The sequence below is a fragment of the Uranotaenia lowii genome, chromosome 2, assembly GCF_029784155.1.
Source record: "Uranotaenia lowii strain MFRU-FL chromosome 2, ASM2978415v1, whole genome shotgun sequence".
NCBI lineage: Eukaryota > Metazoa > Arthropoda > Insecta > Diptera > Culicidae > Uranotaenia > Uranotaenia lowii.
In genome coordinates this window covers 429519209-429536285 of record NC_073692.1, presented here as the reverse complement: position 1 = coordinate 429536285, position 17077 = coordinate 429519209, and the positions used below count along the sequence as shown (strand labels likewise).

Sequence of the window (17077 nt, the reverse complement as noted above, 5' to 3'; positions counted from 1 at the left end):
AACAAACATTGCAAAATACAAAAAAATGATGAAAATAACAAGAATTGGTGATTATTTCGATTGTATTTTGTTATTTTTAAGTTCATTCATAGACATTTTGTCGCCCTAAAATTATCCAAACCCTAAAAAGTTGATTTTATGCAATAATTTTTTTTCCGCTGAACACCAGTTTAAGATGTTTTACGCAATCATTTGGCATCCTCCAATAATATGTTCTTTTGTTCCCAAAATCTTTTTTCTGTGATTTTCGACGGTCAAAAAATCATACTTTCAACGCATCGAGGCACTCGAGGAAATGATGGTCGAGCTAAAATTTAAGACAGCTTCTGGTTTACTGGACTGATTCTTGGCCAAGATTGTGCATTCAAAAACTTGTCATCAAATAAAAACTGCTTATAGGGAGTGTTCCGTTTCGAGATAGCTTGCTAGTTTCCCAGAAATAAAAACCAAACTACAGTTTTTGGTTGATATCAAAATGTATTTGTGACTGACTCCAAGTCAAATTCTTGCGCGTGCCACATTTGCAGTTTTGACAAAAGTAGATAGGTGAAAAATTGCAAAATCTGTAACAATGATCATCATTACTTATTTTAAAATTCTTTTCCTGTGATGCGTTCATGTTTTGAACAATTATTATTTTGTGCACAAAATAAGCTAATAGCATCTACTGTTACGTGATTCTATCAATTAGAGACTTAACGCAAAACACTTAAGAGAGAAAACAGTTCATCTGTCACTAAGCGCTAGATAAATAAACTATTTTTTACAGAAACAGCCTAACTCGAACTTAACTATTTTCTTATATTCCTACAATTAGAAACGACTTTGTACATCACTGCAGTATTTACAAGGGCAAACATAAACTAATTACAAATCTGTTACTAAACTGGTTGGTTTTAGTTTAAAATTGGAAAAAGGTCTAGATTCCAGAGTTCGTCTAGCGAAGTCATGTTGTAATCGATGGATCCGGTTGGCGATCCGAGCGATTCGTAACCGGCATCGGACATGAATGAGCTCGGCGTGAGGGGACTTTTGAATATGTCCGGTTGGGATGCTTGGGGAGTTTGTTCGTCCAGCGAATAGTTGGAACAACTGCTCGGGATTGGGGAGAGCAGCTCCTGGGGAGGTTCCATTTTGATTTTGAATTCTAGATTTTCGGCGTCGTCGTCGGGTTGGCTCTCACAGATGATTTCCTCTTCCAGTGGGAGTTGTTCTTCGTCTTGTTCGTCCTTCAATACGATGGTGATGCAGTTGCTTTCGTCATCGTAGGTTCCAAAAAGAGTGTGTTTCGAGTCTGGCTGTTGCTGTTGTTGTTGGCTCTCGGGGATAAGCGATAGTCGTTCTACGTGGAAGGGTGACTTGGAGTAGTTGTGGGTGGTCAGAATTAGGCTGCTTCCTTGACCATCATCGCTTTCTTGGCTGGGTTCCAGCTGTTCTGCTGGGGTCCCCACCATTGGTCCAGACAGCCGGCTGAAGGTGCCTGCATCTTGGGCATCTGGCTGGCCGCCGACTCGATCAGAGTCTTCCAGCTCGCTGGTGACGTTGGCCAGGAGACTTTCGGCGAGCTCTTCGAGCTTGGACACGTCGAACTCTTCGAGCATGTCCTGTAGAGCAGGCAAAGAGCAATTATCTTCCAAAGAGCTGCTACCTTTTCGTCGTCGCTCTTGTTCTGACCGGCCCGGCCCAGTGTCGTCTGAGTTTCCATTGAATAAGATCCCTGCTGCAGAGGGAAAAAAGCGGATGCTGCTGATCCTAGTAGGGTGGAAACTGAGCCAACACTATGCAGGGCATCTGTGTCAGGTTCCGATTTGATTGGAACGGTAGCAGGTTGTTGAGATTGTTGCTGCGGCTGCTGTTGTTGGTTTAGTTGCTCGTCGAGTCTTCGCTTCAGCTCGTCGAAACGGTTCTCCAGATCGAAATACTTTTCGTAGATGGCGTTCTTCTCGGACTGTAGCGTGTCACATTTACATTGCAGTTCGGCGATTTGATCCGACTGTTCCTGGATGGTTTTTTCCATGTCTTCCATTTTGGCCTTTTTGCGATCCCGAGATGTTTGTGCCGCTACGCGGTTTTTTAGTTTTCTGTAAATTAGGATAAAAATTCAAGTTAATTGCAAATGTTTAAAAATTTATTCGCTTAAATTTACGGGAATTGAAATTTTAATAAATAATTATTTTTAATTTAAAATTGACCCATCGCTTTCATAAACTTATGAAAAAACATTTATTATAGAGGCCGTAAGATTTCAGCATGAACATTTTACACAAGAATATGACTCATTAATATGAGTATTGTATTTCAGTAATTTCGCTACAATTCTACTGTAGGCCAATTGCACCCCCATTCCCATTGAATATTTCATCAGCATTTTTATTCTACAACTGTTAAGACGCAATAAGTAACTTTGCTCCATACGAATGTAGCATAACGAAAAATGTCTACGATGTGTTTCTATGGAATTAGAAAAAAAGGAATGGTATATCGAAATTTCTGAATATCAACATTCTAAATTGGTAATTAAAGCAATAAAATTAAACTGTTTTTTTTATCAAAATTCTAATAATTCATTAGATCAAAGAATCTAATTTCTAAACCTTTTCCTTGTCAATGGGATTTCCATAGAAATTTCGATTTTTTTTAAACCGATAATTGATACTTCTACCCTATCATATCGCCTCATACAGGCAGTTCAGTGACACGTCACCACCTTCATTGATTCTGGAAAATTCTACTGCTTTGTTGCCTCCAAGGTTATCGCTGTGGGAATTCCCGGACCCAAAACAAATCGTTGCCTTATCAGGGGGCTACTTACTTCCGTTGAATTTTCTCCTCCCATGTTAGATGATCCAGGCGACGTTTTTTGCCCCGGACCAGGAACTCCTCCATCGACGAAACGGATTCCTCCCCATCCGAGAAGCCCGCCGCGATAGGCTTCAACTCCTTTTTCACCATCGTTGTGCCGATGACCGGGGCCAGATTGATAGGGATGTATTTGGTCGGAACCGTTATCACAAGTGGAGCGCTCATTTTTCGTTGATTAATTATTGAATTTTATACTTCAACACAAAGGTATCACACTTTTACTTCGCCTAATAATTCACGTCAAGGTTGATTCATTTCGTCTCCAGATAATCGATTAGATGATTTCCATCTATATTAACTTTACTACTGTTCACCGGGTTTGTTCCGTCCTCTTGGAGTGACTGTTTGGAAATGTTGATCCTGGTTCATGGCACTTCAGAATTTCCAGTCGCGAGACGTAGCTAGACGGATGATGAAACCTCTGGGAAAGTTTGCGATCGAATGAAAAACTGCCCAGTCCACCCCACTTTTGCTTTCGGGCCGATGTGGTTATCTCTGATTGGTCGAAACGGGAAGTGCTGCCAGATGGATCGCTAAATCGAAAAAAAAAATATATTAACCTGCACAATATTTCATTTGGACATGTAATTGTAATTGTAATTGTGCTTTATTGATTTAACGTTAGCTCATATGATTTTATATCGATGCAGTTTGAAAATCATGTTTGAAAAGAACTGTTAAAGTTTAACAGTTACTGTTTAATATGGATACATGGCACTTTAAACTAGTCCACGACTTACATGAGGGACAAGGGGCCTTACTGCCTTGAATTTTAAGTCATCAATTCCATTAAAATATCAGCCATCAAGTGTTGAAAATTTTACGCTTCAATATCAAAACAAGTTTTATTCTATAAGAAAACTTTTACACTACTGTTTGTGAGTTTGAAATAAATAAGGAATAAAAAAAAAGCATGCAAATCTGAAAATAAAATTAATTACGAAATATTTAGAAAAAAAAGGTTTTTAATTTTGAGTGTAAACATAATTTTCACAGCCTCAGCATAAAATTGACAGCATGTGAATCTCGCGGGCACGCGGGTGACATAACAAAGAAAAACAAAAACATTGCTCAGGATTTTATTCTTCTCGGTCCGGAATGGATCGCCGGTTTCCCTTATAATTTGAATAGTTCAACAAGGTATGGACATAATGTATGTGATAGGTTTGTTCCGGAGCAGCCGTGCGATCGGCTCCCTGAAGGCGAGTCGATACTTCAGTGTCAAAGCATCGGAACAGGTCACCTCGAAGAGAGAAGATCGATTGGTCTCTGCCGGAAAGGATTCGAGCCACACAACACCAGCTTCAAAGGAGCGTTTGATAAAGGTTGCCATAATCGGTGTACCGAATGCGGGAAAAAGCACATTGATAAACCATTTGATCAATCATAGGGTAAGCATTATTTTTTGGTAATAAAAATATTTGGTAATAATTTTAAATTTAGCGTAATAATATTTTCCGATAACTGTAGACTATTTTAATTGTAATTGTAATTGTAATTTGTAATTTATTAACTTAAACGTAGCCTATCAGTTACAATGAACTATTAATTCAGGTTAAGGAAAACGTTTGGTTGATTATTTGAAATCCATTGTAGGTCTGTCCCACATCGATGAAGGTGCACACAACTCGAGATACTGCAAAGGCCGTTCACAATCGTTCCAACTCACAGATGATCTTATTCGACACCCCAGGGCTGGTAGGTGATCGTGAAATAAAGAAGCACCAGCTGGGATCAGGCTTCTTATCCGCTTGTCGGCATGCAATCCAGAATTCAAATCTAATCGGTGTGGTTCACGATGTTTCCAACAGTTGGACTCGGAACACCCTGAATCCAATCTTGCTGAATGTGCTCAAAGAACACACCAATATTCCTAGCTTTCTGATACTGAACAAAATAGATACGCTGAAATCCAAAAGAGCACTGTTGGACATTGTCCGCAACATAACGAACAATGAGCTGGAAAATATAAAAAACTACCACATAAAGAAAAGGAAAAGTACGCCTACTTCCAAGAAAGAACCAGAATCTGAGGGATGGTCAAATTTCTCTCAAATCTTCATGGTGTCGGCCATCACGGGCGATGGCTTGAAAGAGGTGATGGATTTCATCTACTCGCATGCCAAACTCGGCTCCTGGGAGCATCTGGCATCAGAAACCACTGACCAGTCACCCGAACAGCTCATCATTGCAAGTGTTCGAGCGCGACTGTTGGATTATCTTCCTCAAGAAATACCCTACAATTTGCAAACTGAGCTGGAGTTTTACGAAAACATTAAGGGAAAGATTTTTGCAAGCGCCGTGGTGACTTGTCCCAGTCAACGCATTGAGCGGTTGGTGTGTGGCGAGGGCAATGGCAAACTGAGGCAGATTACCGAAAGAGTTACGTCCGATTTGATAGAGACGTTTGCCGTGTCGGTTTCGCTGACCATTTCGACCCGAGTGAAGAGTAAAGAATAAAAAGTTGGCTGTAAATTTGATAGTTCTGTATTTAAACATTATATTCGAACTGCCCCTTTGTAAATAAAAAAATCTAAAGCTAATTTAAAGGGTTTGACTCCTACCGTTCACCAGAATTCTTCTACCAGGGCCCTTAATTTAAAGTAAATAAAACATACACTGATGACATAAGTATTCTAGACTTTTAGTGTTCTGTTGAAGTATTCGTTGTTTTAACATATTCTCTCTTCTTTATAGAAGAAGAGTAGGGGAGATGAGGGCATAACGAGCACCCGAGGCATAATGAGAACTACGCTTTTCTACGAAAGTGCGTATTTTCTTAAATAAATTTTCATGAGGATTTGTTTCGTTCTTCCTATAGTATTAATTTTTCACAAAAAAAGGAATCTCCTTATCATCTTTACAGAGATATTTAAAAAAACTAGCTTGGTTCTCAAGTTTCGAAAATATTATAATTTTTGAGCACCACGAAATAAGCTCTTATGATCTTAAAATAACCTTGATCTATAATGTACGCACTGCAACATGATGTACACATTGTTTCTCTATTTTTACCATCATAAAATTTTTGATTTTTCACTTTTATCAATTTTAAAACACGTTTTTACTTAAATTTGTTGACTAGGGGCATATAGAGCACCATATTATCGAGGCATAATGAGCATTTTCTGCCGTAGAATCTAGCAGCGAATTAAAATTGATTTATAGCGCCACACCTTGACTAGTTTTCATCCGACAATTTAGCCTATTGGTAAGGTGTCGGAGAGGTAATCAAATGACTAGAGTTAGATTTCTGTTCGAGGTGATTTTTTTCCATTCACAATTCATGATCCGGCACTGCACTTCCTGACTACGTTGCGATCGGGAAGGTTCGTCTACCTGTGAGACTTTATGTGCCTTCGGTCATGTTCTGCCAGAAGTGCAAGCAGTTGGATCATACGGCCGCCTACTGCTGCAATCAGGCACGCTGCTCTAAGTGCGGGGAGAAGCATGAGGAAGCTTCATGTACAACACCAGCAGCAAACAGGTGTTTGTATTGCACTGGTGAAGCATCTCATGCTCTCTCAGCGTGTCCAAAGTACATATCGCGCCGGGAAAAAATCAAGGCTTCTTTGAAAACTCGCTCTCAAAAATCATATAGAGACATGCTGATGAAGTCTTTGCCAATCGTCTCAGAAAACCAGTTTGGCCTTCTAAGTGACTATGAGTCCGAAGGGGAGGATCCATGTGAAGGAACATCAACTGGGCCATTTGTTAAAAATAATGTTTCACAGGCTACAAAAAGGAAACGCACAACTAACACACAACCCCTATTAGCTGCAAGCAAAATTAAAACTAAAAGAAATCCTCAAAGTGGAAATAGTAATTCTTCCCCTCCTATTCAGAATCCTCCGGGTTTTAATCCATCCCCGAAGGACTTCCCTCCACTTTCTGGGAAGTCAAAACCCCAGGCTTCCCTTCAGAATTCAGGCCCATCAGTAGCTAACAGGAATGCAACAATTTCCAGAGAAACTGCATCTGATCCATCGTCGAATAGTTTTCCCAGCTTTTCGGCTGATGGTAAGATGAAATTCTCGGAAATTGTTGCGTTCATCCTGGACTTTTTCAGTGTGCCAGCAGGATGGAGAACTATGATTAGTATGTTTGTACCCCTTTTGAGAGAAATTTTAAAAAAGAAAGCTCTCACCATGACCCTCATTTCAGAAACAATTTCTTTTGATGGCTAATTCATTCAATGAGGGAAGAGAAATTGTTTCTGTATTACAATGGAACTGCAGAAGTATTCTACCAAAATTAGACTCTTTTCAAGCTTTGGTACACAATTTGAATTGTGATGTATTCGCCTTATGCGAAACTTGGCTTTCTCCTAACGTAGATTTCAACTTCCACAGCCACAACATTATTCGCCTGGACCGTGATGGGCAAAGAGGGGGTGGTGTTCTTTTGGGGATCAAGAAATGCCACTCTTTCTATCGTATTCCAATACAACCATCTCCAGGTATTGAAGTCGTTAGTTGCCAAGCTAGAATAAAAGGTCAAGACCTTTGTCTAGCCTCGGTTTATATTCCGCCAACTTCAAGCGTGAGCCGGAACCAATTGGCGAATATTATTTCACTTCTCCCAGAACCCCGGCTAGTTCTGGGAGACTTCAACTCCCATGGCGTGGGCTGGGGTAGCTCACGTGATGATGAACGTGCTAACATTATTTATGAGCTGTGCGACGACTTCAACATGACTGTCTTAAACAATGGGGAAGTGACTCGAATTAATGGATCCCAATCACAGCATAGTATTTTAGACCTTTCTTTAGCTTCTTCCTCTCTGAGTTTGGATTGTACGTGGAAGGTAATCCAAGACCCTCAGGGAAGCGATCATTTGCCTATCAATATTTCTGTCATCAATGGTCGTAGTCCACCCGAAGAAATCAATATTCCTTATGACCTCACAAGGAATATAGATTGGAAAAAGTATGCATCGGACGTCATTGAAGCCATTGACTCAACAGAAGAACTGCCTCCGGAGGCAGAGTACAGTTTTATTTCCGGGACAATTGTGGACTGTGCAATCGGGGCACAGGTCAGACGGAATGAAAGCTCGACGATACAGAAACGGCCTCCCACTCCGTGGTGGGATGGAGATTGCTCGCGCGCGCGAACTGAAAAGTGCAAGGCGTTTGTTGAATTTCGCAGAACCGGATTGCCAGAGAAGTTCCAACGTTACTTGGCCTTGGAACGCAAGTTCAAGAACTTGATCAGGGGCAAAAAACGGGGGTACTGGCGGCGATTCGTGGATGGGTTATCTCGAGAAACGTCTTTGCACACGCTTTGGAGAACGGCACGAAACATGCGAAATCACACACCTTCGAACGAAACTGAAGAAAGTTCAAGTCGATGGCTGATACAGTTCGCGAAAAAGGTCTGCCCGGACGCAGCACCAGCTCAGAGACACTATCGGGATACAGAGAATAGTTCCGAAACGGAGGATCAATTCTCGATGGTGGAACTTTCACTTGCGCTCTGGTCTTGCAACAATTCAGCTCCCGGGCTGGACAGAATCAAATTCAACTTGTTGAAGAATCTGCCAGATACCGCTAAGAAACGCTTGTTGAATTTATTCAATAAGTGTTTGGAGCTGAACATTGTTCCGCATGACTGGAGACAAGTGAAAGTCATCGCCATCCAAAAACCGGGAAAACCAGTTTCTGATTACAACTCGTATAGGCCGATTGCAATGCTCTCGTGTCTCCGGAAATTGCTCGAAAAAATGATTCTCTTTCGGCTGGATAAATGGGTTGAATCAAACAATCTGTTGTCAAGTACACAATTTGGATTCCGTAGAGGCAAGGGTACGAACGACTGTCTAGCATTACTTTCATCAGACATTCAATTGGCGTTTGCCCAAAAAGAGCAGATGGGGGCAGTATTTCTGGACATCAAAGGGGCATTTGATTCGGTGTCCATAGAAGTGCTATTTAGTAATCTTAACTCTTGCGGACTTTCACCAATTTTGAACAATTTTCTATACAACCTGTTGTCTGAAAAAATCATGCATTTTAGCCATGGAGAAACCAAAGTTGAACGAATTAGTTACATGGGTCTACCCCAAGGCTCATGTTTAAGCCCCCTGCTATACAACTTTTATGTCCGAGAAATCGATGCTTGTATGGCACAAAATTGTACGCTAAGACAGCTTGCGGATGACTGTGTTGTTCATATCACAGGTAAAACAGACACTCAAATAAAATCTTCGTTACAAGAAACTCTTAATAATCTATCACATTGGGCCAGGAATCTAGGCATCGAGTTTTCGCCTAGTAAAACCGAGTTAGTAGTTTTTTCAAGGAAGCATTCCCCTCCTCAAATAGAGCTCCTTATGATGGGTAGAACTATAACTCAATCTCTTAGTTTTAAATATTTGGGTGTCTGGTTCGACTCTAAATGCCTCTGGGGAAAACATATTAGATACTTGACACAAAAATGCCAAAAGAGAATCAATTTTCTTCGAACGATTACTGGAACCTGGTGGGGTGCTCATCCACAGGACCTCATCAGGTTATACCAAACAACGATACTGTCGGTCATAGAATATGGAAGCTTTTGCTTTGGGTCAGCCGCGGATACCCACTTGATTAAACTAGAACGAATACAGTATCGTTGTTTGCGTATTGCCATGGGTTGTATGCAGTCGACACATACGATGGGTCTCGAAGTACTGGCGGGAGTAATGCCGTTGAAAAACCGGTTCTTCGATTTATCGCTACGTTTCCTAATTCGAAGTGTTACTATGAATCCTTTGGTGATAGAAAATTTGGAAAGGCTTATGAATATTAATCCGCAAGTAACATATGTAAATAATTATAAATCTTTTAGACAATTAGAAATAAATCCTTCTTTATTAAATTCGGACACGAGTCATTTTTACCCGATTAGCAGTTCCTTGATAAGATTCGATCTGTCCATGACCGCTGACATCCGTGGAATACCAGATCACGTCCGACCCAACATTATTCCTTCAATCTTTGCTTCAAAAGTACGTGAAATTGATCCTATAAAAATGTTCTTTACTGATGGTTCTAGAATCGACAACGCGACTGGCTTCGCAGTCTATAATGAGGGCTTTGAAGCTTCGTTTAAGCTTCGAGAGCCATGCTCCGTTTACACTGCTGAGCTAGCCGCTATTTACTGCACCTTGGAACACATTCGCACACTGCCTGCAGACCACTATTTCATCTATTCGGATAGTCTCAGCTCCGTTGAAGCAATTCGATCGATGAAACTGATGAAGCGCTCTTCCCATTTTTTGCAGGAAATTTCAGGGATATTGGGCGCTCTGATCGAAAATTCGTATAGGATTACCTTAGCTTGGATCCCGTCTCATTGTCTTATACAAGGTAATGAGAAGGCGGACTCATTGGCTAAGGTGGGCGCGTTACAAGGTGAAATCTTTGAGAGGATAATAACTTACAATGAATATTTTTCAATACCTCGCACTTTAGCGATTAACGCTTGGCAGTCTAGCTGGGACAATGGCACAAAGGGACGTTGGTCCCATACGATTATCCCTAAGGTTCCGACGAAGGCATGGTTTAAGCATTTTAACATGAGTCGCGATTTCATTCGCGTGGTTTCTCGGCTCATGTCAAATCACTGCCGGCTTGACGCGCATTTGTTTCGTATACAACTAGCTACAAGCAATGTTTGTGTTTGTGGGGATGGCTACCACGACATTGATCATGTTGTGTGGACGTGTGAACGGTTTGATCGATCGAGGGCTTGGCTACTGGATACCCTTAGGGCCCGACGTAAACCACCTGGTGTTCCAATTCGAGACATCTTGGCAAAACTTGATCTTGAATATTTGTACCCTATCTACAAATATCTTAAAATGTCTGACTTGGTCGTTTAGTCTTCCTTCCTTCGTGGCTTTTCACCTGTATATGTACCCTATTAATGTTCATTTCATCTATTCAATAGAGTAACCTACCGTCCAATGGGTTCCACAAACTCCACCAGAAGTCTGGCCAGGAAGACGACAATCTGAAGTAGCTCATGCATCCACAGCTACAGGAAGCCACCACCGAGCCCAGATGGAGAAATGTTTCCGATAGTGAACCCTAAACGCTCCCCTTCCCAACCCCCAAATTAGAATACAACTAACAGTTGAGTCGCCGCGACTATTACGGCTCCCCCTTCTACTAACATAGATTAATAAAGTGATACACTCGGCAAAACGAAACTTTATAAAAAGTAAAATGCCTTAATAAACAAACCTATGATTAAAAAAAAAAAAAAAAAAAATTCATGATCGATTTTTTTATTGTTACATTATACGGCTAGTAGCATCATCCTCCGAACAAAGCACTTAATGTATGAGCGTGCGTGAATTGTTTGTATTCTACAAACAGACCTAGATTATTTTGTTATTGCTTTGTTTGATGAATCTACGACTCACCTGACTTCATCGAATTGAATTCGCTGCTAGATTCCCCGGCGAAAACGCACATCTTGCTCTGATTAATGGTGCTCATACTGCCTCAGGGGGTGTTCTCATTATGCCTCCACAGTGGCTGGTTTTCAGCTTTTAGCAAAATTTTTTAAAATGCATTTTTTAACGTTTTCATCTAGTTTTTCGCGTTTCAGCCCGTTAGGGAATAGGCTTTTCAAGTGTCTGAACACGAAACAATAATGTAACCTCCATATTATAGCTATTTTCTATGGTTAAATAACAGTTTTCCTTAAGGTGGCCATTATGCCCCCATCTCCCCTACAGGAAATTTTATGCCCTTAGACAGAGAACATTTCCCGGAATCTTATCACATAAAATGCAAATATCACAAACTATTTAGAGTTACTGCAGATTGAAATAAATGAGAGGAATAAGCTAGCTACTTTTGTTCATCAGCGTAGGTATCTTTTAAAATATTTTGCTCAGAAATGCATTAGCGTTTACAAACCAAATATGAGTAGATATAAAAAACACCAATAAATATACAAGATGTTATTCCTTAACCAATCTTTTCTCATTTTTCAATCTTGTCATTTTATAATTTTTTAATTTTTTTGAACTTAGCCTATCCCTTTTTTTCTATTTTAGCCTATTTTGTAATTTTTATCGTTTTTATTAATAATGTTACTTTGTTCTTTTTGAAAACAAAAATGCTAAAAGGTTAATAGAAAGTTAAAAATGTAAGAAAGGCACGAAGCCTCAAACTCTCCCTTTTTTAATATTTTAACATCGTTTTGTTCCTTCAAAGGCTTCGTGCTGCAAGACATTAGTATAAGGACGTAGGCATCCTGACGAACAATCGTGAAGGTGATCAAAAGGTGGTAGCGGTACTTCGATGAACACCTGAACGGCGCACATGCAGGACACCATCGCCGGCGTAGCAAACGACACGTAGAGGAGCCACTCCCAACAAGGAAGCCATTCGCCTGCTGAACATCAACAAGTCGACTGGCAAGAGTGGCATCGCAGCTCATCATAATTGGCCCGGACAAGTTGGCCGATTGCCTACACCGGTTGATGGTCCGGATCTGGGACATAGAACAGCTACCAGAGGAATGGAGAAAAAAGGGGTAATCTGCCACATCAGCAAGAAGAGTGACAAATTGGACTGTGGAGCAATTACTGTCTCCAATGCCGCCTACAAAGTGCTGTCTCGAATCCTACTCTGCCGCCTAACGCCACAAGCAAACAGATTCGTGGGAAGTCATCAGGCCGACTTCATGGACTTCACGGTCTACGACGGACAAGATCTTCACACTACGGCAAATCTCCCATAAATGACATAAATACCAAGTCCCTACGTACCATACTTCAAAGCCGCATACGACACGATCGACCGTGACGAGCTATGGGAAATCATTGACGAGAACGTCTTTTCAGGGAAGCTGACCAGACTGATCAAGGCGACGATGGATGGAACGCAGTGCTGTGTGCGGATTTCGGGTGAAATGTCGAGTTCATTCGAGTCCTGCAGGGGACTTCGACAAGACATTGGTCTTTCCTGCATGATGTTCAACGTGTAGGGATGAATCATCCAACAGGATGACAATCCCAGAAAAAAAACCCGATTTAATACACTTAACAGTGGATTGGAGCCTTTCTAACAGAGTTTAAATTATATTTGGAAATATATAAAATAATATAGAATATACATGATAGATTCCTTCCCTCTGAATCATATAAGTATGATTTCAGATATTCAAACACGAAAAATTCCAATCTCAATATAAAAAAATGATGCCTGATACGTTTTTTTGGGGAAAAGCGAACTGGTATGTAAGGAGCTCATTTTATGTATGGAAAGAATGGTATTTAAACAGTAGAATTTCCAAGATTTATAACACGCTGAAATGGTGCCGTGGTAGCAACCAGAACTTTCACGTTGCTGGTCACGGTTCGAATCTTACTGTTTTTTTATGCTTTTTTTTTACTGAATAAGTAAAACCAACTACAATATTGATGGATAGCCGTGACGCGTGCCCTAGCATGATACCTTTTTAGAGCTCAACCATGCATAGAGGAAAAATTCCCACAAAAGGAGGGGAAAGTAATATGACTATTAAATGATTAATCTCATTCTGTAAACTAAATCTGAAATCTTATTCTGATTCTAAAGTTTGAATTTTGAGTTACAACACTTAGTCTAATATTTGAATATAAGTTCCAATTTCAAATTCCAGGTTGATCTTTAATCCAAATTCTTAATCAGAATTCTAAATCTGAATTCTCAATCTGAATTCTGAATCTGAACTCTGAATTTGAATTCTAAATCTGTATTCTGAATCTGAATTCTGAATCTGAATTCTGAATCTGAATTCTGAATCTGAATTCTGAATCTGAATTCTGAATCTGAGTTCTGAATCTGAATTCTGAATCTGAATTCTGAATCTGAATTCTGAATTCTGAATCTGAATTCTGAATCTTAATTCTGAATCTGAATTCTGAATCTGAATTCTGAATCTGAATTCTGAATCTGAATTCTGAATCTGAATTCTGAATCTGAATTCTGAATCTAAATTCTGAATCTGAATTCTGAATCTGAATTCTGAATCTGAATTCTGAATCTGAATTCTGAATCTGAATTCTGAATCTGAATTCTGAATCTGAATTCTGAATCTGAATTCTGAATCTGAATTCTGAATCGGAATTCTGAATCTGAATTCTGAATCTGAATTCTGAATATGAATTCTGAATCTGAATTCTGGATCTGAATTCTGAATCTGAATTCTGAATCTGAATTCTGAATCTGAATTCTGAATCTGAATTCTGAATCTGAATTCTGAATCTGAATTCTGAATCTGAATTCTGAATCTGAATTCTGAATCTGAATTCTGAATCTGAATTCTGAATCTGAATTCTGAATCTGAATTCTGAATCTGAATTCTGAATCTGAATTCTGAATCTGAATTCTTAATCTTGTAAATCTCATTTTGATTGTTTTGCATCACACGGTTTTCAACATTGAAATTTCTTTCATCCAAATTTTTTTTTATGATTTCGGATTTTACAACTTTTAATAGTATGGTTTTACCCCTAAAAGTATGCAGCAAACTTAATTTCAGAAAAATTGTGAAAAAAAGTTTTCACAAAACAAAATCGTGTTTTCATGCGTAATGATCTTTAAGTCATCGCAAATTTATCAAAAACTGTGCAAATTGGTATTCTTGGAGAAACAATTCCAGAATTGAAAATTGATAAAGTGAGGAGAAATTTTACGGATGATGAAAAGAGCGAAAGAACATTTTTGCAAGGAAAATTTATTAACGTACACCATACTTTACCTCGCAACATCCAGCTTCATCAATTTTTAATTCTGATATTCTTTCTCCATGAATCTAAATTTTTCACCGATATGCCGAAAATAAATTTACAAAAATTCTGAATCTGAATTCTGAATCTGAATTCTGATTCTGAATTCTGAATCTGAATTCTGAATCTGAATTCTGAATCTGAATTCTGATTCTGAATTCTGAATCTGAATTCTGAATCTGAATTCTGAATCTGAATTCTGAATCTGAATTCTGAATCTGAATTCTGAATCTGAATTCTGAATCTGAATTCTGAATCTGAATTCTGAATCTGAATTCTGAATCTGAATTCTGAATCTGAATTCTGAATCTGAATTCTGAATCTGAATTCTGAATCTGAATCTGAATTCTGAATCTGAATTCTGAATCTGAATTCTGAATCTGAATTCTGAATCTGAATTCTGAATCTGAATTCTGAATCTGAATTCTGAATCTGAATTCTGAATCTGAATTCTGAATCTGAATTCTGAATCTGAATTCTGAATCTGAATTCTGAATCTGAATTCTGAATCTGAATTCTGAATCTGAATTCTGAATCTGAATTCTGAATCTGAATTCTGAATCTGAATTCTGAATCTGAATTCTGAATCTGAATTCTGAATCTGAATTCTGAATCTGAATTCTGAATCTGAATTCTGAATCTGAATTCTGAATCTGAATTCTGAATCTGAATTCTGAATCTGAATTCTGAATCTGAATTCTGAATCTGAATTCTGAATCTGAATTCTGAATCTGAATTCTGAATCTGAATTCTGAATCTGAATTCTGAATCTGAATTCTTAATCTGAATTCTGAATCTGAATTCTGAATCTAAATTCTGAATCTGAATATGAGTTCTGAATCTGAATTTTGAATTCTGAATTTTGAATCCTGAATTCTGATTCCTAAACCTGTATCCTGAATTTGAAAACTGAATCTGAATTCTGCATCTGAAATTGAATCTAAATTATGTATGAGTATGTAGAAATGAAAAAAAAAACATAAATTCATTCTTCAACACGAGTAAAAAAAACGAGGGTCATAAGATCTTCATATAAATTCCCCCCCAACGCAGTTTCCTGTACGGCTCTGCATTTTGTTGACACCCGGCATGGCTTTAGACACTATAATTTCATAAATGAAATTATAATGTCTATAGGCATGGCGGACTCTGAAGGAAACGCCCATCCGCCATTTGCTGCATTGAAAAGCAAGAAGTGTAAGATATAAACACTGTTGCCGTATTTGCCCCAGCAGACTGAGAAACTGCCCAGACCACGGTGCGTCTTAGTAATGCCTTTTACCTATTTGAGTTTGAGCCGCTTTCAATCAAGCGTGCCGATGGTTTATTGGATAGCGCTTGCAACTTGGGATCTGAAGGGTTTTGGTTCAATTCTCGAGTTAATAAAAATATTATTTTTTTATTTTGATTATCTTCAATTTATAAATGATTGCTGGTGCTGCTGCTTCGAGGCGCCACTAGCAACTTTTTTTTATGCCATAATAAGTATGATATGTATTTGGTAAAGAAAACGGTTTCAACTATTTTGTTTTTTTCCCGTTTTTGAAAGGGTTGTGTAGAAAAAAAAATGCATTCTTTTGAGACTAAAATCATTTTAATTGTGCAGCCCAGTTTCGCAAAAACGTTCTAGACATTTTTAAAATGGCACATACAAATCCACGGACATCAACAGAACTCGTCGAGCTGAGTCGATAGGTACCTATAAAGGTATGTCTAAGACCCATAATTAATGATCTCTCAAATCGACCGATAACCAAACCTTTCTGTTAGAAAGGCAAAAAGGTTTAAAGTGGCGCTAGAAGGTGTTGTTCGACGAGTGTAGGCGAAATACGGGGCACGATTTTCAACAGATCCAGTCAACTTATCTGGGTTTTCGAAGATATTTCTATAGTCGACAGATCATCTCCGGCGGTGGAGAAAATCTACCGCAAACTAAAACGCCAAGCATAAAGGATTGGGTTGATGATTAATACGTCCAAGACGAAGTATATGCTGGCCTGTGGATCCAAGACCGACTGAGCCTACTTGTCCAATAATAACAAGGTTACGATTGACGACGACGAGCTGGAGATAGTCGAATACTTTGTCTATCTCGGCTAACCGGTGACCGCAGATAATGACACCAGCCGTGGAATACGGCGGCGAATGATCAGCTGAAGTCGGGCTTACTATGGACACTCGGTTGTACCTGCGTTCACTCGGAGTATTCGAGCGACGAGTGTTAGGAACCATCTTTGGCGGCGTGCAGAAGAACAGAGTTTGGAGGCGATGGATGTACCACGAGCTCGCGTGACTCTACGGTGACTCCAGTATGCAGAAAGGGGTGAAGGCTGGCCGGATACGCTGGAATGCCGGACGCCTGTCCTGCAAAACAGTTGTTCGCTACGAATCCGGTAGGAACGAGACGAGCAGGGGCGCAACTAGCGAGGTGGTTAGACCA

General features: G+C 39.5%; 1 protein-coding gene and 1 pseudogene across 1 annotated transcript; one reads left to right on the top strand and one right to left on the bottom strand.

The window, feature by feature from the left end:
- Positions 1 to 457: 457 nt before the first annotated feature.
- Positions 458 to 3325, bottom strand: LOC129744807 (uncharacterized; annotated as a pseudogene).
- Positions 3326 to 3895: 570 nt separating this feature from the next.
- Positions 3896 to 5354, top strand: LOC129747062 (GTPase Era, mitochondrial-like). Its single transcript, XM_055741075.1, has 2 exons — positions 3896 to 4253; positions 4459 to 5354. Exons 1-2 carry the CDS (start codon positions 4005 to 4007, stop codon positions 5320 to 5322), a joined length of 1113 nt encoding a protein of 370 aa, XP_055597050.1. The 5' UTR covers positions 3896 to 4004; the 3' UTR covers positions 5323 to 5354.
- Positions 5355 to 17077: the final 11723 nt, after the last annotated feature.

Bases quoted from the DNA above. Each gene is read 5' to 3' on its own strand.
- LOC129747062 (XM_055741075.1), top strand. From the start codon at position 4,005: ATGGACATAATGTATGTGATAGGTTTGTTCCGGAGCAGCCGTGCGATC. The intron at 4,254-4,458 runs GTAAGCATTATT...AATCCATTGTAG, and splicing joins ACCATTTGATCAATCATAGG to GTCTGTCCCACATCGATGAA.